The sequence below is a fragment of the Xiphophorus maculatus genome, chromosome 20, assembly GCF_002775205.1.
Source record: "Xiphophorus maculatus strain JP 163 A chromosome 20, X_maculatus-5.0-male, whole genome shotgun sequence".
Lineage (NCBI taxonomy): Eukaryota > Metazoa > Chordata > Actinopteri > Cyprinodontiformes > Poeciliidae > Xiphophorus > Xiphophorus maculatus.
This window is the reverse complement of record NC_036462.1, coordinates 13871538-13894386: the sequence shown is the minus strand read 5'-3', so window position 1 is coordinate 13894386 and position 22849 is coordinate 13871538. Positions and strand designations below refer to the sequence as shown.

The 22849-nt window shown below is 37.0% G+C and overlaps 1 protein-coding gene across 1 annotated transcript; it reads right to left on the bottom strand.

Annotated features, from left to right (window-relative positions):
• Positions 1 to 4574: 4574 nt before the first annotated feature.
• slc6a1 (solute carrier family 6 member 1) lies at positions 4575 to 20819 on the bottom strand. Its single transcript, XM_005796961.2, has 15 exons — positions 20396 to 20819; positions 18797 to 19217; positions 18376 to 18507; positions 17843 to 17943; positions 17323 to 17432; positions 16804 to 16936; positions 15935 to 16069; positions 14836 to 14939; positions 14196 to 14320; positions 13645 to 13757; positions 13265 to 13396; positions 9187 to 9289; positions 8984 to 9084; positions 8540 to 8707; positions 4575 to 7140 (listed from the first exon to the last, which is right to left on the bottom strand). The coding sequence occupies exons 2-15, from the start codon at positions 19041 to 19043 to the stop codon at positions 7027 to 7029; spliced, it is 1818 nt and encodes a 605-aa protein (XP_005797018.1). The 5' UTR covers positions 19044 to 19217; positions 20396 to 20819; the 3' UTR covers positions 4575 to 7026.
• Between the last annotated feature and the right edge of the window lie 2030 nt (positions 20820 to 22849).

Sequence of the window (22849 nt, the reverse complement as noted above, 5' to 3'; positions counted from 1 at the left end):
ATCCAGTCTCACCATGTTCCATTGCAGAACTTGGTTCTAGCAGAGAATAAGTGAATGCCTCTGAGCTTATAGATGAATCACATTGCTAACACCCCTAGTACATTTGGTGATAAATGTGGCGTAGCAAAATGCCTCAGAGACTGCAAGAGATGGGAAGGATTTATTGGTAGCAGCAATCACTCTCCCTATTGGGGTTCTCAACTTGTTTTTTTGTTGTTGTTTGTTTTCAGGGAAGGGAGTCTGTTTCCAGCTGAAAAATCACCAATATGAGTCTGTGTCATTTTAAAGAAGACATTTTTACTAAAACTTTTCAATGTTTTTCAGTAGCTAGTGGAAAATTCTTAGATTTAAAACATTGTCACCATTAAACACAATTAAATGCAGAATTGCATTTAATTCTACCATTACGCCCTTTTTCCAACAACCACTAGGTCTTGTTCAGTGTTGCAGGAGGATGTATTCTGAATAGGTCTGTAGGTCATTGCTGTGCACACAGACCCAAAACAAGCGTGCACATGCAAACACTGACACATTAGGTCAATTCAAAGTCAACAATAAACACATCATGCATCGTGGGAGCAGAGAACAAGCTGCAGAAACCCAAACATGCAGAGTATGAACGTGAAAGCTCGTAACTGAATGATGGCAGTGCCAACGGCTGTGCTGCCTCTTGTATGCGTTGGTTGTGGATAGCCTGATTACCTCGATTTACTTTTTTAGTCTTTGTTTGAATATCAGGTTCACTGGGTCGTTTGGCATGCTCTCTGGCTTTTTGTCACTGTTTGACTTGTACTCTGTGAGAGACATGGTGTGTTGTTTTGTGCGTCACACTATTATCATTGGAGTTATTTTAATAGCTTTATCTGAGCTACAATGTCAACATACTTTGAATAATAAAACCTATAAAATCCTGCACTATTTGTTTAATTTATTTGAAACATTCCTAACTTCACATTGTGTAACAATTCACTTGATTTGGACAGAGCCAGCATGAGTTTGTTGTGGTAAATTGAAACATTTTGATAAATTGATAAACTGATAATATCGTGAACATTTGTAAACACAGCTGTATTAAATAACAATGCAAAATGCTTTGACAAAAGTAAGTGTTTGACTGTCTATAGAAAATGGTAGGAAGTGCAATGCCCTAATATGGATAGCTCCACACGCTTTCTGTGTGAGTGTGTGTGTGTAGTTCAGCAGCTTGGCAGGGAATGCCAGGCAAGCAATTAAAACTGTTCATTAATGGTTTGTTAGACAACACTCTAGCTAATCCTATCATATGGCAGGCGCCGATAAGGGCATTTACTTCTCTCGCTGCCTGTCTGTCTGTCACTCTGCTAGCAGCAGATATGCTATCAGTGCCTCGTTGTTAAGATGAACAGAAGAATGAATAATATTCTGACTCAGGCTTAATCAGGGATTCTATCATAGGTGAAGGAAATGCATAGTAGTGTGCCCCAGATATGATTTTAAACTTTACATTTTGCATTATTGCTGTGCTTATCTAACAGTCTTGCCATTTTAAGCTTCAAAATACTGCACAGCACTTTGTAGAGCAACATATAGGAGCTTTTTCAGATCCAGTGGTCTATTAAGAAAATTATAATATCTTCTGAAAATGTGAGGTTTTGAAAAAATAAAAAATTGTGACCGACTGATTCAGCTGAGTCACAAGAGTAGTATCATAGACTAATGCACAACACTCTGATGTTTAACAGCAAAATGAATCTTCTTATTCTGTAAAGACGGTAAAATAATAGCAACCCACATTTTGTGAAAATAGTAAAAATTTAGGATGGATGGATGAATGCAAAGTGACATTGTAAACTTGTGAATTTACACCTTCTCAGGATGGATTTTACCCCCACTTGTCTTGTCAGTACTGTAGTCCATATTAAGCTGGAACCACAATATTGGGCTAAGAAACCCCTGAACACATAATGTTAAAAATCCTCCCGTCAAGGACAGTTATATATGAAGCAACACTGGCACATGGTCAGGAGATGATGTTAGGCAGCTTCAGCGACATCCACATCCTGACACTCTCGCAGTTTCTGTGCCAATGGGATTAGACAAACTAAAAATGAAGCTGTGTTGCCTTTCTCACATCCAAATAACACTCTGCCCAGTCATCACTGCTTAGGTATGTTCTGAAATAATACCACAGATGTTAATCAGTTTTGGTGTGCTGCCAGAGCTTTGACAGCATTGTCCCTCAGAAAGCTGGTGCTTAACTCAGCACAGTGCAGATCTGTAAAAAGGGTTTTACCTTCTGCTTTGTGTGTAAAAGCATTGTAAAAGTTGTCTGTAAGCATGCTTATCCAAGTGAAAAATTATCATGTATCGATACATCAGTTTATCTTTACGATTGCAGTCCTCATATTGCTCAAAATTGTACTAATATTTTTTTTCAATTGCAGTATTTTTCTGATGATAATTTAATTTCTCATAATTGTTAACCTTCAACCTCCTAGACATTCAGTCATTGTCCACATCATGGTAGCAGTTTCTCATTTCTGCAGACAAATTTCAAATCCTTTTGGTCATGCAACAGTTGCTTTAGTAAACATATCTGTTGTTTTATAACATTTTCTTTTGTTTGTGTCACATGAGTCAAAATTAACTATACATATGACAGCTAAATAGTCATTCCCTATAAGAATAATACAGAAAACGTGTTTCTTGGGATGGTCAAGTTGACAATCCTAATCCAGTTGAGAATCTGTGGTCAGACTTGAAGACTGTTGTTCACTAGTGGAAACCATATAACTTGAGGGAGCTTCTCTGCAACTAGTTACTACGCATCTCTGATTACAATCAATCAATCAATCAATCAATCAATCAATCAATCAATCAATCAATCAATCAATCAATCAATCAATCAATCAATCAATCAATCAATCAATCAATCAATCAATCAAATTTTATTTATATAGCACATTTCAGCAGCAAGGCATTTCAAAGTGCTTTACATCATTACAAACACAGAAACACAAAGGAACATAGAATCAATAATCAAAACACAGCATTAAGTCAAATTCCATCAATAAATTTGTAATTGATTACATTTCAAATACAATTCTAAACAGGTGGGTTTTTAATTGAGATTTAAAAGAAGTCAGTGTTTCAGCTGTTTTACAGTTTTCTGGAAGTTTGTTCCAAATTTGTGGTGCATAGATGCTGAAAGCTGCTTCTCCTCGTTTGGTTCTACAACTGAAGAGAGTAACTGCTCAGGCGTTGCCAAAGGATGAATTGTAGCTGGGACATGTTGGATGTCATCCAGGACGGCTCAGGTTTGTGCAGGTGTCAAAAGGATATTACTGTAGCAACAGAAAGGCATTTTGTCAGATACCATCACCCAGTTTTACAGCTAACATCTTTTGAGGTGATGAGCCTGATTGCATATTCATTTCCACTTATGTAATAAATAGAGCATTAGCATATTACCGAGCAGGTCAGCATCAACAGCAGCCATCTCAGTGAGAGCATTTGAAGTGTTTTTGTACATTTTGAGCTACGGTTTGGATGTACTCAAAAAGTATCATCCATTGCAGAAAGTGAAATGGTTTTATAATACATCCGTTATGTATTATGCTGGGTTATAGTGCTTTAAACAGATGCAGTGAAAATGACACAATGCAGACTTTATAATCTATATATCTTTATTTAATTTTGCAGAGAACATATATAGCAATCATGCTTTTTCATAGAACACCATCTAAACACATTTATTATATTTTTACATATAATATTTTACATTAGGCCCATATAACAGCTAAAAATATACAAAACAATATTCCCTGACTAGACATTTCTATAACATTTTTATTATTATTATTATTATTATTATTATTATCTCTTTATTATTACTCTATTCTGTTATTGTTGTCCTCATTTTTACAGTGGAGAGAGATATGTGCCTTAATTTTTGAGACAGTATTATTGCAGAAAACAGCAAAAAGTGTCACATTTTTTTCATTCAACATTTAGACAGAATAAAGAAAAACTCAGCGTATACGGACATTTACAGATACATGTATTACACAATCCAGTTTACAACATCATTCAAGAGAGAAACTGCGGTGTGGTAACTTTATACAAAATTCATGGAACCCTTGCATCATTGCACATTTTGATTCATATATCTTAAATAAGCCAGTACAGTTTTAAGGAACGGGAATGATTCCGCCTGGTGCCTGCTGTATGTAGCTGCCATATTAGCATATTGTCTTGATCCTTCTTTGTCACCTAGTTAGCAGTTTGTGATAACGTTAAAATCCATGTTTGCTTTTATACTGGAATCCTTCACAGAATCAAGTATCATTAGATATGCAAAATTTCTCTTTGCTTTATAGTTTGTGTTGTTGGCCTGTGTGGCATGTGCTTGTGTGTTTTTATGCTAACAGTATAAAGTCCTCTGATTGATAAAAAGCTCCTCACTCTGAGAATTAATGAATCATATATATACACCTTAGTCCAGGAGGACCATTACAGAATAGGCATTGGTTACTGGCATCAAGATATATCAACGTTCGCATTACTTTTCTCTCATTGTCTTCCAACTGGTTTAAGAGTCATTTTAATGAGATGCTTGAGAAAGTGCCACAATAAAAGTGCTTGACAGTTACCTGAAAGAAAGCTACAACACTTTTTCCTAAAGACAAATCCAATTGTTTGGAAATATTGCTGGCTGAACAGAACATAGTCTTGAGGAAACTTTGTACTTGTACTGTCTTTTACCTTTGGGCTACTTATAGCATTTGTCTGGTAAAACACCCACGAATTGGATGCTTATGCTGCATTCATTACATGTCCGAAATATAAACTTGGGTTGGGATTGACATCAATCCCAGTTTAACAATTGTTCAGGCATAAATTCAAAACACTATGGGATTATGGGATTTGCTCATTGATACTCTCATTAACTAGGATAACTTCTGCTAGCAATTAAGACTAATAAGATTGTTTTGTATTTCTCTATTACAACCTGTAGAATCTCTTTTTGGAAGAGATTTTTATAAAATTATTTTACCACAACTAATTACTGGTCATTTAATTTCATTTGCTTGTCAGCCATACAAGAGTGCTGAGAAATCTTCTGAATGAAAATGAAACATTTAAACCCTGTCCTTAAACCAATCGAGCGGAACCAATAGATAATAATGGATAATTATTTTTTTGCTTGTTAATGTGAGTTTTGAAGATATCACACAACAGAGTAACAATGCTGATGTCCTGCAGTAGTACTGTTATAGAAAATCTGTCAAGATGATATTTATGAAGTGGTTTGTGTTATAATAGGGAGTCACTGATATTATATTTAAAATGTAATCAATATCTTACATTAGTTTGGTGGCTGCAGAAATAGTTATTACTTTTCTATTTAAGAAAGTAATTAGATCATGTGATATGTTTTTGTTTCAAATATTTGTGTACATTTGTTTATTTGTGCACAGTAATGCCATGCTATTTTCACCCAAACCTGTCATATCATGTCTATTACAGATGATAAGAATAAGAAAGCACAAAATTGAGATCAGGTTTTAAATTTTAGCCCATAGCATCTTATCACAAAGACTTTATACCATTTGCATCTTCATGAATTTTTAGACAGAAAAATGTTTAGGGTTTAGATGACTACATTTTTCCAGATGGAGTAATAATTGTTTCAGCGAATCAAGTTGCCTAAAACAGTTTGGTCATATCTACATTTGTTCCTGAGGAGTGGGTTACTAGACAGATATACAAGTAAACAAGAACAGGCAGAACATCGGTAGCTGTCACAAAAATCCATTTTTCTACCACCAACGCTGGGTGCCTGTCAAGGCAGCATGCAGCAACTGCTTCACTCAGTACTTTATCCTCACTTAACCATCCCTCAGTTACTTAAAAATACACATTTTTCAAACAACTGCTCTCAAAATGGAACTAAAGAGGGATTGGCTATACCATAGATGCCTATAGAATGGCTATACCTTTCATATTAGAGGCTTTAGTCCATAGAATAACCTTGTGCTTGTACACTGATGCTGTTTTATTTTTCCTAACTATTGCTTTTCTGCATCAAAAGGGTGCATTATTGAATCCATATTTAGTCTGCAGGTAAAACACCTACACAAATTGTTCAAACTATAGCAAGCAATTTGGTCCTTCTCACGTTCACATATAGAAAATAATCTAAAAAAATGACCCTAAACGGAGATTCAGACAACATACAAATTATATGTTCTTTAGAAAACAAATAAAACAGTCATAACAGTCTTGCTAAGTATCCTATATAAGTTATTTTTGCTGTTGTCACAGGTTTCAGTCATGCCAAAAAGAAGTATTCAAAATACCACAAGGTACTTGTGCTTTTCTAATGTAGCCCCCAACAAGAGTAGTAAACATTTCCAAAGAGGTGCAGGATTCTGCAAGGGAGTGATAGTCTGGCTAAGATATAATTTACACATACAAACAGATTTGGCCTTACCTGTTGCACATTCCCATATTGTCTTTGCTTGAAATTGATCTATATTAAATTTTTAATCCATAAAACTTTAGCTATTTATTTAACAGCTACACTGCATTCATTTACAAAATAAAATAGATTTTACTCACAATTTTCTTTGTACAGTATTTTGAGATTAGTTGATTATGTTAATTTTCATAGTGATATTATTGAATCAGTGAGGGCCTTCAGATTTAAATTATATATCTTCAATATACAGTAGTTCTCTAAGTCACATTTTCTTTTTCTACGAAGGCTAAACTTTTGCATAATGAAATTCAAAATATCACAACAACTTTGCTGGGTTTTTTTTCTTCTTCTTCATAAGTTTTATATCTCTGTATTATAAAAATAAAGAAACAGAACAACCCCCTTTAAAATAACTGTGTAATCAGGTTGGTTTCACATGTCCCCAGGAGGTAGGTGAATAAAAGCAGACGTAGAAGTCTAGTGGTTGTTCCCAACCTTGATTACGGTGCAGCGCCGGTCTGGCTGTTCAAACAGAGAGGCAGACAGAGCTTAGTTATTTCTTTTTAGATGTAGGCTTCCTCATTGGCAGGGTTTTGATTCTGGCTTTCTGCCTGCTGATCTGGACCATTTTCCTGAGTCTTCACCAGAACCAGAGGTTTGATCATCATGCGCAGGCGCTGAGAAGAAGATCAGAGGGATTAAAAAACAGCTTCTGCAGACATGATTTATATCATAGTAGATGTAAGAGTGGATATAAAGTCTTCACACTTGATGATTGATTTTAAAAAAAACAATATAACCTATTTCACCAGACCATAAATCATTAGCCTATGTGCTTCTCTTGAAGACTTTTTGTTTTCTCTTTTGTAAGTACATTTTTATTAATCAGAATTACATGTATATGTGACATAATTTCTGTTTAGCTTACAGGTTAGAGTTGTGGTTGAAACAATGACAAAAAGTTCAATATGGATGTGTTAATTATTTTCTACACAGTAAGAAGGTCAATTCACATTGGCTCCACAGCTGCAATCACAAGGAGGATGTCAGTGTCCAAAAAATGTACCAAATTATCAAAAAACTTGAAGTTTTCCAAGTTGGACTACACACTTCTACAGTCACTTTAATGAAGTGTTTGTGAAACTAAGTGTTGGCCTGAAAGCAGAGCAGCATTCAGCTGCCTGATTGCTACAATTACACAATCAGCCATCAGCTGGTACAGCACGATCTGACAGCTGCATTTCGCCTCTGATAGCCTCTTTTGCAATGCCTGCAATTATGGTACATTTACTCTTACAGAATCCATAAGCTATATATGTCACTGGGAGCTGTATTCTGTACATTGCGCAGGAGTAGACATCAAGCAGCCAATAATGTAAATGCTGAGCTAAAAAAGTTTTGTCTGTTATTGATTAGGACAGTCGGATCAATGAAATAGGACTCCATCACGGCAGATGGTTTTCTAATAGCTCAGTGGCTGTTGAAACAGAAAGCTATAAAAACTGCTTTATACAACCAATAATTTTTCTTTCACTAATCCTTTTATCACAGTAACACTCTTCATTTCAATTTATTATTTCTCTATCAAGCATGCTTGTGAGTTTGTTCATTAAAAATCACTGAATCATGGTGCCAGAGTTTGGTTTTAATCCTCTGAAGAAAATAAGACAAAGTAAAGCTCAGCATTTTTTTCTTTTACAATTGGGTACCCTTTTGGCTTCATGTCAACAAATTAATTCTTACTGTTGATTCTAGATGAATAGATTCCAGTTTGACTTTGTGGTAACAAATGTGACTGGGTATCTCTGCAAAGATTATGTTTTGTATAAAATCTTTAGAGCTTATTTTGTCTTAATATACTAATGTACAGTAAGTTAAAGTGGGTTTATTAAAAAAAAACTATCTTGTACAACCAGTAATCCAATAGGAACTGACAACACCATTTTCTTGGCTGCAGATTTCAGAATTATGCAAATATTCTGGACCTAATTTGCAGCTTTATTCAAACAGATGTATGGCGCACTGAGTTTAAATAGATAAATTCAAAAGAAGATACATATGGTGATAACGTCTTACCTCTTTGTAGGTGCCTTTGAGTGTCAGGAACATGTAGCCCATGTAGCCTGGGATGAGAATCATGGAGGATAGGGCCATCAACCAACCAACTCCCTGACCCCAGCTAGGGAACACATAATCTCCCATAGTAAGGGGAACCATCTGCACTGCACTGAACAAGAACACTCCCTGGAGAATAGAGGGACAAAAAAATATATCTCAGCATCGTACATTGATAGACATTTTGTCCATTATATCCCATTTTCCCAATAACTCTGACCAGCTTTCATGTAAAAAGCATCCACAGTGGACACAGCATGTATAGGTTTACCTTTATCTTTCTTATAAAACAACAACAACATAGAAAAATTTGGGGATATAGCATGACAAAATGTGTAAAGATTCAAATACATACTCTTAAACTGCAATGGTTTATTGTTAAATATTACAACAGGTAACACTTACAGCCACAATGAGAGGAGTGAAAACAACCCAGCAGGCCTTCCACCACAGACAGGGCCTGTAGCCAACCATTTCCTCAATGTTATCAAAGAATTTATTCACACCTGCATGTAAAAAATGAACAAGATAAAGATGTTTTTTCATAATCTTTATATGACTTTTGAGACTTCAGTCATTTTTATATGCATTATGAAAAAAATGCTCACCATAGAACCATGAAATTGAGATACACTCAAAGAAGACCAGGAAAAGCAGGGACATTCCACTCGCTGAGTAGTAGTCAAAGAGCTTGAACACATACAGTCCACCCTGCAAATTAAGAATGAAACAAAGATGAGACAAATAGGATATTGTAAACATAAACATAAAATGTAGTTATACTTATGTGTAGGACAGTCTCAAACTGGTCTGGAGGAATAATGGAGTGTAAAATCTGAGCTTACAGTATTGACTATGGCTGTGGGAAGCAGTAATATATTTGTATGGATTTTTTCAGTGTCTTACTTGTAAGAGATCTATTATTGTGGTCATTTATTACAAACAGAATAGTTTGTTAGTGTACATTGCCAAAGTGGTTAATTTCCTTTTAGAATCAAGTTCTGTAGGAACAGAGGGACGATTTAACCTCGAGTTTTATGCATAGCTACAATAATTTTCTGTGGTGAAATATTATTTGTATTTTTTCATGTATTCATTTAAAACACTGTTGTAAGTCTAGGACTCCAGACTCCAATTACCATGGTTCAAGTAGACCATAAATTGTAAAAGACAGTCCAATAGTAAAGTCAATACTAAATGACAATGTAACTATTAGGTTTAAAAACAGAAGCTTGAATAAACAAGATAGCAGAATAGTGATCTCAGACTAGTAACAAAATCACTCTAATCTTACGACTGTAAGATTTGCGTTATTCCAGAGTCCTTTTTGGTTTTGGAAATGTAGTAAATTGTATTCCGCCTTCTACACCTTCTGTCATGAGTTGCGGGTGTTGAGGTGGTGAGGCAAACGCTGTAGACCCAGGTAAGATGAATAATGATGATTTTAATGAAGAATAAACACCATCCAGCAACGGGCAGCACGGCCGAGCAGAAGCCAGGGCTCGACGCCGGTAGCAACCGTTAACACGACTGGACACGAATGACAGCACGCACGTTAGACAATTGCAAGACAAGGACCCGACGAGGAACAAGGAACACAGGTGGAGTTAAATACACAGCGGGTAATCACAGAACGAGACACACCTGGGAACAATCAAGGGGAAGACAGGACAACACGAAGACTCGGGGACACAGAAAACTCTAAATAAATACACAGAAAACACAGAACATGACACTTGCTGTCGGAAATGCATATACTGACAACTTGGACAGTGATTATCTATTATTTTCCTCAAATTCTCTCTGACTGCAGTGTGTTTTCAATGATAGATACTGTCAATATTCTAGGAGTACTGTACTAGGAACGCTGATTGGTCAGTTGCTGACAAATGCCCTGGAATGATTGATGGAGGATTGCTCTACATCAGCATGTGGGCGGAGTCGGCGTCATGTCAATTGTTTGGTACCTTTTATTAACCAATTTTTTTCTGGAAAATTCAGCTTTATGGAAATTGATTACCAAAGATGAAAGCCATCTTGAGGCTGTGAGGTGAAGATTAAAGCAAACAAGCAGTTTTTCATTATTGGAGATAAAAAAACAATATTGTCACAGAATACCTATCCAACCATCCATCCAACCATTGGTTATCTGAGATCAGGTCAATGGGGTAGTAGGTCTGTTGAGAAACCTAAATGTCCACTTCCCCAACAACACTCTCCAATTCTTTCTGGTCTGTCCCTAGGCATTCCTAGGTGAGAAGGGATGTATTGTCCCTAAACCTGAGTGTCTTTGTGATTCTGCCCTGGGATTCCCCTTCAAAAGAAAGAATACCTAGGAGGCATCTTAAGTCCCCCTTCTGGATGAATGTAATCCATACCCTATATCCAGAGTCATCTTTTGAAGCAAGCTAATTTCAGTCACTAAAATCCAGGTTCTCTATCTTTTGGTCATAACCCATACTGCATGACCATAAGTGTAGGTTGGACTGTAGCTACAAGTAAATCATGGTCTGCGTTCCTGGGTCAGTTCTTTCTTCACCATGGCAACCCATCATCAATGTAGATGAGCTGTTAATCCTTCCATCCATCTCTTGCTCCATCCCATTACCACTTGTGAACAAGACACCAATATTCTTAAACTAATTCCCTGAAGGCGTACACTGATGCCTAAACTGGAAGGAAGTGTTCACCTTTTCCTGGATATGATCCATGGTCTCAAACAGAAAATATAATTCCAGCTAATTCAAACTTGGATGCAGCAAACTTTAGTGAATGTCTAAGGTTTTAAGTTGAAGATGCCAACAGGACCAAAAAGCAAAATGCCAACATGAAACCCCAGAGATTGGCTAACCAGACACTCTTCTCTCCACAACTATCCTTTCAAATCCTGCCAGTGAACACCACAAACAAGATCAGTGCCAACCCTGGTTGAGGCCAACCTGCACTTGAAACAAGCTTAACATTGTGCTAATGATGCAGTTCTTGTGTTGATTGAAGGACAACATCCAGAGTCAGTACCCTGTTCTCTGATAGGACCCATTACAAAATGTCTGGGCAGACACAGTCGAATGGCATGTCAAGGTCCATAAAACTCATCTGGACCAGACAACCAAACTCATCTTAACCCACTTGTTGATTCCAAAAGGGTTAATTTCCAGGTCACTCTTCAACAACCAGAAGAAAGACCACAATGACACTACTGAATCAAAGGCTTGTCCCCTTTCTCCAAAGACACTGAAGACATCCGTCATTAATGAAAACACAATAATATTTACACCTTCAGTATCTTGGTTTAAATCTTGTTAGCTTGTTGCCTGGGAGCTTTTTAAATACCAGAGCAACATCTGCACTGGTGAAGATTCCCACAAGTCCTTTGATCATACCTTTCCTAAAGGGATATGATGGCATTGTGAATGAGGCCATCAAATAAGTATTCCTTTTACAGCTTGACAATACCCAGGTCTTCAGTTCACCATTCCAAGGTAACAGAACATGATGGTAGTATTCATCTTTCTATTCAACTTGTCAAACAATACTTCAAAAATCTTTCCAAGGCCAAATGAACGTCATTTTGCAATGCATCTTCAACTTCCTTGAAAACTGAATTTTCCATACTTTTAACCATAAAAATCACACTTCTGCTGCTCATCGGCTATGTCTCAATTTGTTCAGAAATCTTAAGAGTAAAATAATCCCAAAGGCTTCCCTCTTCAGGTTCATGGTATCTAATAATACTGGTGGGTGTCAAAAGCTCCTGTGGTCTCTAAAATCTATAGTTCATGAAAGCTACATCTGCAATATGGAGATCCTGCTCAAGGCCAGTTTCAAATCCTCAACCTTTCCTGGATTACTTTGAGAAACTCTCCAGAATGAGTTGAGAATGTCATAAAAAGGACGTACTACCAGATATTCCCAGTTCACCCATCTCACCTATTTGAGTGTGTCACTGGCAGGTAGTGACCAGCTGACAACAATGCCCTCACTCAAAGATATAGCACATAGATATCAATATATAACTGCAAAAGACAACACAAATTTCAACACAAAAATTTTAAAAATTTTAAAACAAATCTTATGTTAAAATCATTGTGCGTGTCCAGTTCCTAGAAGCTCAAAAAGAAAACATCACTTGTATTATAATCTGGGCGGTCATTCCTCAGATTCACAGATCTTCAAGCAACCCTATTGTTATCCACTAAAGCTACCCAGAAGCTCAACAGAATCCCCAAACGGTATCCTTTGCAAAACATCATTCAGAAACTTCAAGAAGACTGAGTCATTTAAACAACTGTTTGGTTCACACACAACAACAGTCAGTCAGGACCTTCCCTCTTTCAAGTCAAAGACACACAGAGGTAACAGTCTCTCTCTCTCTCTTAGTGGGGAAAACTCTAACAAAGAGCCACTCACTGGTGCATTAGCATTGGCGCTGCAGCACAGATAGCAGCTAAGGGAAATTAGAAAAATAGCCGTTTAAAACTTCAATAAGACCTAATACATGCCTTACTACACATGAAACTCTTTAAAAGTTAAAGAGGAAAACTGTAGCTTGTCTTTCGGAAATCATAAAATGTACAATTAAGAGGTGGTAATATTTATGTGAACAACCTTGCATTTCTGTTAGAATCAATCTCATAAAAAATAGAAACATAGAGGAAACTCACGCTTGATCACGGGGATATTTACCTGTGTGATGTTGGACAGGCCAATAATATAAGAAACAAGGCAGACGACAGCGATGAAGATTTCTCTACGCTTTCGGAGGATGTGAGGAAACTCATCAACCAGTGCAGTGATGAAACCTTCCACAGTGCAGAACTGTAAAGTTTGTAGAGTCATTTTAAAACTGTGTCACTTAACACACTGCTGTCACAGTAAAATCATTGCAAAGGTTTTAGTGCACATATGAAAACACTACAGCAAAGTACAAGGATAAGTAGCAATAATGAAATTCTGTGACATGAGGTCAGAATCATGTAATGAGTTAGAGCTTTAAAAAACTATTTTAGCTAAATACATATTGGAACGGTCCAAAAAACAGACCATATTTATTGGATTATTTTCACCTGGCTGTCGATTCCCAGCATCAGCAGCATGGAGAAAAACAATATGGCCCAGAGAGGAGAGATAGGCAGCTGGGTGACGGCTTCAGGATATGCCAAAAATGCCAGGCCAGGTCCTGATGTAAGATAAATTACTGTTAGCTCAAATATACAGTGGGAAATTTATTAAACATATGTTATTGGTATCAATGAAGAAGAACCCTTGCAAATGTAACAATACAGAAAAAAGATAAATTAATAAAATAAAACTTAATAAAATATATAAATAGAAGTTGCTCTTTAAATAAATATCTTGGGAGAAAATTCTACTTAATTGTCCAACAAACATAAAAGACTCAGAGTATTCCTGTTGAAATTAGCCATTCTTTTAATAAATATCCCAGTATTTCTTTTTGGTTGTAAATTTAGAAAATTCAGTGAAATTTCTTTTCATATATATATATATATATATATACATATATATATATATATATATTTAATCTTGTCCTTGTGTCTATTGCATTGCTATATTGTTGTATTGTCTATTGTTGTATTTCAACATTGATTGCAATTACCTGAGGCCGCCACATCAGCAATTGGCCTCTTTGTTACATTAGCCATGAATCCCACAATGGAAAAGATGACAAAGCCGGCGAACATACTGGTGAAGGAGTTGATGCAGCAGACAATGATAGAATCTCTGCAGGGGAGAGACGGAGCACAGGCCATTGTTACGGCTGTATCAATTCCTTATCACCCCGTCACACATTGGAGAGAAACATTTGAGGGGAAAGGAGGGGGGAGAAGTCGAAAGCCATTTTGCGTCCTGCAGAACCACAGCATACAGTTTGTGCTAACCTCCTTTTAATTTTTTTTTAAAAATAGCAGTGTGCTTTAATATTGTTCAATATGTGCACTTTTGCCCCTGACCAGTCTTTATTCTTTAAGCTGACTATAAATGAGACATAAAATGAGTTACATATTGTTTAATTGTAAAAAAACAAACAAAAAAGAAACAAAATAAATTAACAATTAATCCTGTGTAGTCAATTGCCCTAATAAAAATAAAAAGAAAGGTTTTTACTGTGGAGTGAACACAAAAACAACAAATTGGAGACATTTGCATTAATTCTGTAAAAATGCCATGTGGGTGATCAGAACTGTATATTTGCAGTGATAAATTAGCCTTAAAGGCAGCATACTTGTGTCACCTACCTGTAGACGTTATTATTGAAGGGATTGTAGCTGCCAAGCGCAATCAGAGAACCTAATCCCAGACCGTAGGAAAAGAAGATCTGAGTGGCAGCATCGAGCCATACCTGACACACAGGGATTAGAAAATATGCCAGTCACTGTGTATAAACGAATATCTGCACATATGTTTGTGTTGAAGCATGTTTTCTATATTATTAGCTTGAGGAATTGATATTGAAATGCCCATTATTTTGTTTAAACAGTAATAGGAAAAAACCCTCCACTCTCATCACGCTGTTCTCACCTCTTCTCAATATTAAAAGCGTATCATTATCTCTATAGTGACATTCACACGTGAATTAATTAAACATTGGCTACATATCCATTGAATTTAAACTAACAAGCAACATTTATGTTTAGCTTTTGATTGCATTGTATTGTGTGCACTGATCTGTACCCACTGTGGTTTTGAGAAGTACTTACCATAATGCAAACATCACAGTCAAATACTGGGGTTGCATCTGACAGAGCAACACAAATTTGTGGCAGCTCTGAGTAAGACTTTTTTTTAAACTTTCTTGCCATTTTTTTCTAAATTTGTGATTAAAGCACAAAAAATGTCCGTCATACATTTTTTTCACTAAAAACGGAGAATTATACAGAAGTTAATCCACTCTTATTGAGTTTGTTTTATAATTTTGTAACTTCTGAAGTTAGCTGTTTCAACTTTTTTAGGGGAACCAGTGCAAAGGGGATGGATATGAATGCATGTTACTCTTTTCATGTTTTTTATTTAGAAAACCACGTATCATTTTTCTTCCACATCACACATTATGTTCTACTTTGTGTTGGTTTGTCACAAAAATTCCCATTGTAAGGCGACAAAAATGTCAAAATATTTTGCATAGCACTGCATCTGCAAAAATTCCATTAATATATCAGCACTTTGAATGTTCTTCCATAAAAAAGGCCTCTCTGTAGTCTACCCACAACTTTGGAAATTTTATGTCCAAAGAGTGAAACGCATCCATTTTCTGGCACAGCTCATCCGCTGGAGCCTTCTGTGCTGCAGTTTATGTCACATAGCTGTATCTTTCTCAACACAAGTCAAAAGGCTCACCTCAGACTCTTTGAGTTTCTGGAAGTCTGGTGTGATGTAGAAGAGAATCCCGTCAATAGCTCCAGGCAGAGTGACGCCACGGCAAAACAGGATGAACAGCATAAAGTAAGGGTATGTTGCCGAGAAGTAGACAACCTGTGAGACACGTCACTGTTAGAGCAATCGCTATATTCTGTGAACTACAACTACATGTTGGATTGAGTATATTTGTTCTGCAAAAAAGCAATTTAGCTCAAATTGTCAATTTACTGTTACTGTGGCACCATTCCCACAGCACTGCACAGTGTCCCAGTCAGCCCTTCCTCTGAGACAAAATGACCTCAGGATGAGTAGGTTCAGCACACTCCCAGTGCACTTTCACCTTCTTATCTGAGCCAATTTTACGCCTGTGCATTCAACTTAACAAGTCATTAAAATGGAGAGGACACTGACTTTTTTGTAAAATAAGCAAATATGTTCAATTGCTTGAATTAAAGAGCTTTCCTTTTGTTATTTAGTAGTTGTTAATGTACTGTATGCCAATGACAAACAACTACACCAATAAGCAGTAAAGCTATTTTTAGAACATATTTCAAAAGTAATCCTTGATCTTTACTGCAGACTCTGATATTCTGGAACTGTCTGTTTGTTTAGCCCACAGGTGTCAAACTCCAGTCCTCAAGGGCCGGTATCCTGCAGTGTTTAGATGTGCCACAGGTACAAAATGCTGAAATGAAATGGCTTAATTACCTCCTCCTTGTGTAGATCAGTTCTCCAGAGCCTTGCTAATGACCTAATTATTCTATTCAGGTGTGGTGCAACAGAGGGACATCTAAAAGTTGCAGGACAGCGGCCCTCGAGGACTGGAGTTTGCATCTTTGTATACTCACTTTGCCTGTCCAGCTGACCCCCTTCCAGATACAGAAATAGACGAGCACCCATGCAATGGCGAGAGTGATGGCCAGTGGAATCCTGACCTCCCCAGGTTTTTCCAAACCATCCGTCAGCTGGTGCATGTTGCGTCTGCAGCGAAAAAGCAAAGTGGCCATACTGTTATGCAGAAGAGTAACATGAATTTCATACATGCAGAAATATGCATGCATGCATCTTGGTATTTAGAGATTTAACTTTCCCCCTGAATCTTTTCAGAAGCCCTAAAATCTTTTTTTTTTTTTTTGCATTTTGTATTGTTTGTATCTGTTTTGAAGTTACTTTTTTTTGTATTTCTCATAATGTCTTGAAGCAAATGCTCTACTCAAGGATCTGGTACATAGCATGCAAACTGCTACATCAGCCTATCTCTGATCCCTAATCTGACCCTTCCTTACCCTCACTGGCAGGCAGTGACCTTATCGGATTTAATTTGTTCACAACATTTCAGACTGTGGCGACTCAGATGTCCAACTTACTCCCAGAACTCCACCACAGCACTGGTGAGGTTTGTCGTGTCCGTGATACTGTAGTTAGTGTAGCAGCGATCTGTGTTCCAGGCATTGCCACATGTCTTCCATGGCAGGTCCTGAAAATGAGGAGAAGAAAAAAAAAACATAGAGACAGGGAGAAAGCTCTTTTTTTCCTCGAACCCGCTCCCATCGCTGAGTCCCATTCTCAGTCTTTGCCTGTCAGGCAGCCAAGACTGAGATGCTCATTCGGGACATTGAGATTTCATGGTTTTCTCAGTGGAGTGAATGCTTCATCGCAGAATGCATTTATCAATACCTTGTGTGAGGCGCTAATTATGCGGGAAAGGAAGTAATAAAAGTCATACTCTGTTAAAGGGTTGTGCAGCCTTACATAAGAGGTTCTGGCAAGCAGCCTGCCACATGACTAAAGTAAATTACAATGTAAAGATACATTAAAAAGAACAGCTATGCTTTGAATGACATAAAGGGAGAAGGTGTCATGATTTTACAGAGTGAATATACTCACAGTGGTGAAGGAGTTGTACAGATAATAAATAGCCCAAGCAATGATTACAATGTAATAGATATTGAGCCAAAAAGATAGAACAGCAGCAGCCAGACCCACACCTGGAACACAAAATACAGAGATAATGTTAAGTCTATGTTAAAAAAAGAGAGAGAAAAAACACTGAAAGCAGTTTGAAAGATAAGGTTTTACATTATCTGACCTCTATTCAATTCAGTTTATTTTAATTCAGTTCATTGAAATTAATGCATTCTTATGATAATGTTTGATGAAAAAAAGCCACCTGAAGACATTTTATAAGACAAACAGATTCAATTTGTATCCAGAAATATATACTCACAACCAACCAATATAATAAAATCAAACAAAGATTAAATTTCAATTACATGCATTCCAATCGCTTCTTTGTCATAACAGTGAAAGCAAACTGTTTAGAATATAAATTTTCTACATAGGAACATAACAATCACATGTTAATGATTAAGCTCCAACTAACAATAATACTTCAACCGGTTAGTTATGTATTTTATTACCTTTGAACATTGGGGCCAGCTTCCACACTCCCAGACCTCCAATAGAAGTGTATTGACCGAGAGCCGTCTCCAGAAAGAACAGGGGCATGCCAGCAAATACCAGCGTCAAAAAGTAGGGAATCAAGAAGGCCCCTGGATGAGAGGTGAGAAGCAAAAGTGTGTGAATCATGAAATTAATATTCACTATAATCCAACATGTTACTTGGTAGAGGGAGTATTTGGTTTCAGGCTGCACCCAGAAAAGCGCGCAGATTTTCTTTTATTTCTGCTTGTGCGCAATTACGCACGGCGTTGTTGAGAAGATACACTTAAGATATCTTTTATTTCAAACCCTCCAGAATCAGACTCTCGATCTTTGGTCGCGTCACCTTTACGTTCCGTTTTGGTGTTTGTTGAAAATAGTGAAATAATTCCTGATTACCTCCGCCGTTTTTCCCACACAAGTAAGGAAATCTCCACACATTTCCCAGTCCGATTGCGTATCCGACACAAGAGAGGAGAAAGTCAAATTTCCCAACCCACGTTTCTCTCTCGGGTATGTCCTTTTTCGTCTTCTGCACCTTCACCACCAGTGTTTTGGGTTTGTCATTTGGCGTGGTGCTGGGCGCGTCGTTCACGGTCTCGGTTAAGACGTGTCCGTCCGAGGCTTTGGTCCCGTTTGTGGCCATAATGACGGTCTGTGTTGGAAGGTCCTGACCAACGTAGAGGTGGTGGTTTCAGCACCAGTCCAGACAGAGCGCGGCGTATCCGTCCTGCACTACAGTAGTCCCCAGAGAAAAGCCGTGAGAAAAGGGATGATTGAGGGTCTGAGAGTGATGAGGTACGGCGGCGAGGCAGAGACCCTGAAAACAAAAATGAACTGGTTAAGATACTTTTTTCTTTTCTTTTTATCACAAAAAGGGAAATTTAGATTTTTGTGTAAAATGTTATATATGTGCTCTCTTCTCATTATATATATATATATATATATATATATATATATATATATATATATATATATATATATATATATATATATATATATAATAATAATAATTATTATTATTATTATTATTATTATTATTATTATTATTTTACTTTACTTTACTTTACTTTATTTATTTATTTTTAAAAACCTGCTGCACAGTAAGTGAACCTCACCGGGATCAAATAAGGACTCATCCCACAGCAAGAATCACTTCTGATGGCCTGAAGTGGATCCGTGTTGGAAGAAATTTAGAGCCCTGCTCTTGTCCTTGATTCATTGTGCTCTACATTCAATGGCCCACTTCCCAGTGCTCTAGTACGACAGCAGAGCAATTAAACACATTTAGGAGTCGCAGTCGCAAAGCCCACGTCTAATGAATCACCTGGAGAGGCTAATAACTCTCTATAGAGGCTGCACCTTCAACAGAATTCTTTTATCCATCCATTCACCATACAGGTTTACTCCCTAATTAATCTGTATAATTTGATGCCCCCAAAACAACATCCGGTCTTTAGAATAAAAAAATCATACATGCGTTTAGATTGGATATTTTATTTTCATATTCAAAATACATTTTAACTAACAGGAGTAAAAGGAAGGATGAAGCGCTCTCGAGAGCTCTCCGCTTAGTGCGTAATTGGAGCGGCGTGAGGTAACGTAGCTCTTAAATGTTTCTGGTTGCCTTAGAGATGCGTTTCATTTGGATAAAAACATATATGAAGTTATTGTAGCTTCAAATTTATGTAAAATGTGCATATAAGACGCACACACTGGTTGTTAGACCGACATTACCGCACAGTTTCTCTGCGTAATACTCACTTTTCATTTTATATTTCACGTTAGAGACATAAGTCATAAATAAATAAAAAAATAGTCATAGTAAAATTCGTCTGCCTCCAAAGAAGAGCAGCCGCAAATCTGCATGCTTTGCCAAATGTATCGCAACTGAACGTGGCGATGTCCTAACACATCGCTTCTGAATAACATTACAAATATATATTTTTTCAAATATTAAAACAAAACACATTGTTTTGATAAGAATAGGGTACTTACAGTGAAATTACAGCTTGTTTGTGCGGTTGTTTCCCACCGGGGAAATATCCAATGTTCCCCCAAAAAAGTTACTTCCTTTTACTTGTGCTCGGCGAAACCAAGGTGGAAACTTTGCATCCGTCGTCAAGGAGCAGACATTTGATCCTGAAGGAGGGAGAGGATGGTGGATAAGTGCGTGTTTGAGCGCGAGGTGCTGTCCTTAAAGGAGTGGTGCTGAAAGAGAGGCAGGGAGAGAAGACGGGGAAAGGAGCTGCCGCCGTTTGAGTTGAAGAGAGCAGGGACGTAAAATGGAGCGCAGGGTTCTCACTCTCATCTACATAGCGTCAATGTCACCTCAAAGTCGACCAACCCCAACTCCAACATTTCCGCCACTGAGATGGCAGCGGGTTTGAGAGAGGAGCATCCTCTTGTCTCAAGGTTTTATATCCTTACTGATGCAGCCTTTTTTTTTACACCAGGAACTTCTCTCTCTGTCCCACCCTCTCCTTTCTGACCCTGCAAAGGCCCAACTGATGCATCATGTGGACTTTAAGGTTGCCTAAAATACCCCCTGATTAAATAACATCAAGTTTAAAGACACTTGCAAGTCATGTATTTTTTCATCAACAACTGTTCATTGATATCAAAAGCCCAGTTTGCAATAAATAATGAATATATACTGCAGGATTCCTCAAAAACACACATTTTTCAAAAGCTCAATTAAAAAATAAAAATCACTGTTTCTATGTTGTAATTCTTGGATGACAATACAAGAGGCAGCCAAATATGGTGGATTTTTGATAGATCTATGGAGAGACAAAGCAAGTTGAGTTGCTGGGTTTACATTTCTGGATTTCTACCCGTAGCTTATGATGGATACTGCTGTAAATACCAAGCTGACACAAATGTCATATTCTGATAATGTCCACATAAATAGTTACAGTATGTGATTTGCCAGTAGAGTGGCAATGTATGCAAACAACATGCAGTGTCACTCAGAGGGAAGAGGGAAGTTATTACTGTAATCAGTGGTGGTTCTTGAATGACTGGAGTACTGGACAAGAAGTCACTTATTAATCCCCCACAACCACCCCACCTTCGTAGTTTTTTTGATACTTTTAGCATTTACCAAACTTTTGTACCTACCCCTAAAATTTCATAAATTTCCTTTGGATAATAATAATTTTTAACATTACTAGCATTCTGTAGCCCTAATGTCAAAAACCAGTTCAGTTTCTCTGTCTGTTTTCACATATAGGAAAGAGGTTTACTTAATCTTAAATTGTGTTTTGAAAAATACCTGTTAATTGTATTAAGTGTAAAACCTCAGTTCATTTGTGTAAGTAGTTTAGATTTTTTTAAACTACTTACAATCAAATGTTGTCCAGGTTTGTTTTGAAACAATGCAAACAAGTGATGTTAACTTTATTCTGCTCTATCATTCTTATAAGAACCATCACTGACTGGAATGATGGCGATGGTTTAGACTGCAGGTCCATGTGAGGATAACTGGTCAAATTAAGCTAATTATGAATATTTTACTCAGCAGAAGCAGCATCTGATGCTGTAGCTCAGATGGAAACATCACTGGACCTCATAAATCATCTAATTGGAACAAATCGATCAGGTAATTTTTTTTTTTTTTTTACCAACTTGGTTTGGAACGATCCCTGAGATTTTTAACTTTTGTACTCTAGATAGCAATAAGTAAAAAACTATACATTACTTATCATTATGATTCTATTTATGACAAACTATATCTAAAGTGAGATTGGGAAATTTTACAGAAAAGCCTGACTTTTTGTTTAGCTTTGACTCCCTGTACTCACCCATGCAAACATTTAAACCACACTCTTGAGTGTTTCAACTTCCATCCATTTAAATTTTAAGTCATTTATGAGAAGCAAATGATTTAAAAAGGTCACATTTGGCGTAAAAATAATGCTGCATCCATTACAGCCACTGAGAGGAAGATGCCGGTGGCTTATGTTGCTCCTGGCAAAACATGATAAGAGGGTCCCAGCCAATAAAAACGAGTCAGGGTGTGCGAGATAAATTGAAAACTGTGTTCATAATCTTCTTAGCCCGCTGTCTCCCAAAACGAAATACCCTTGTGGAACATCCCAAATGAGAAGACTTAATGCTGACTTTAACTCCTACATCGAGATAAAAAATTGAGGCCTCAGAGGAAGATTAGACTCTCTCGCGGTTTAAGAGTTAAAGTTTGAATCTTCAGAATAACTTCTATTTAAAACAATGCAATATAAATATGATTGCACAGCAACCTTTGGACACGTGAACAGTGGTGGGTTTGAATAAAATCCCTGCTAGTGGTGTCAACCAGGGATTTTATTCTTATGAACCCATTTTGGTATTTGTAAACCTCTTTAATTTTGTCACTTGTTTCACAATACAATTTTAGACTCCATTGTTTGTTATTGGGAATTTATACAGTAAAAGCAACAAATGTCTTTT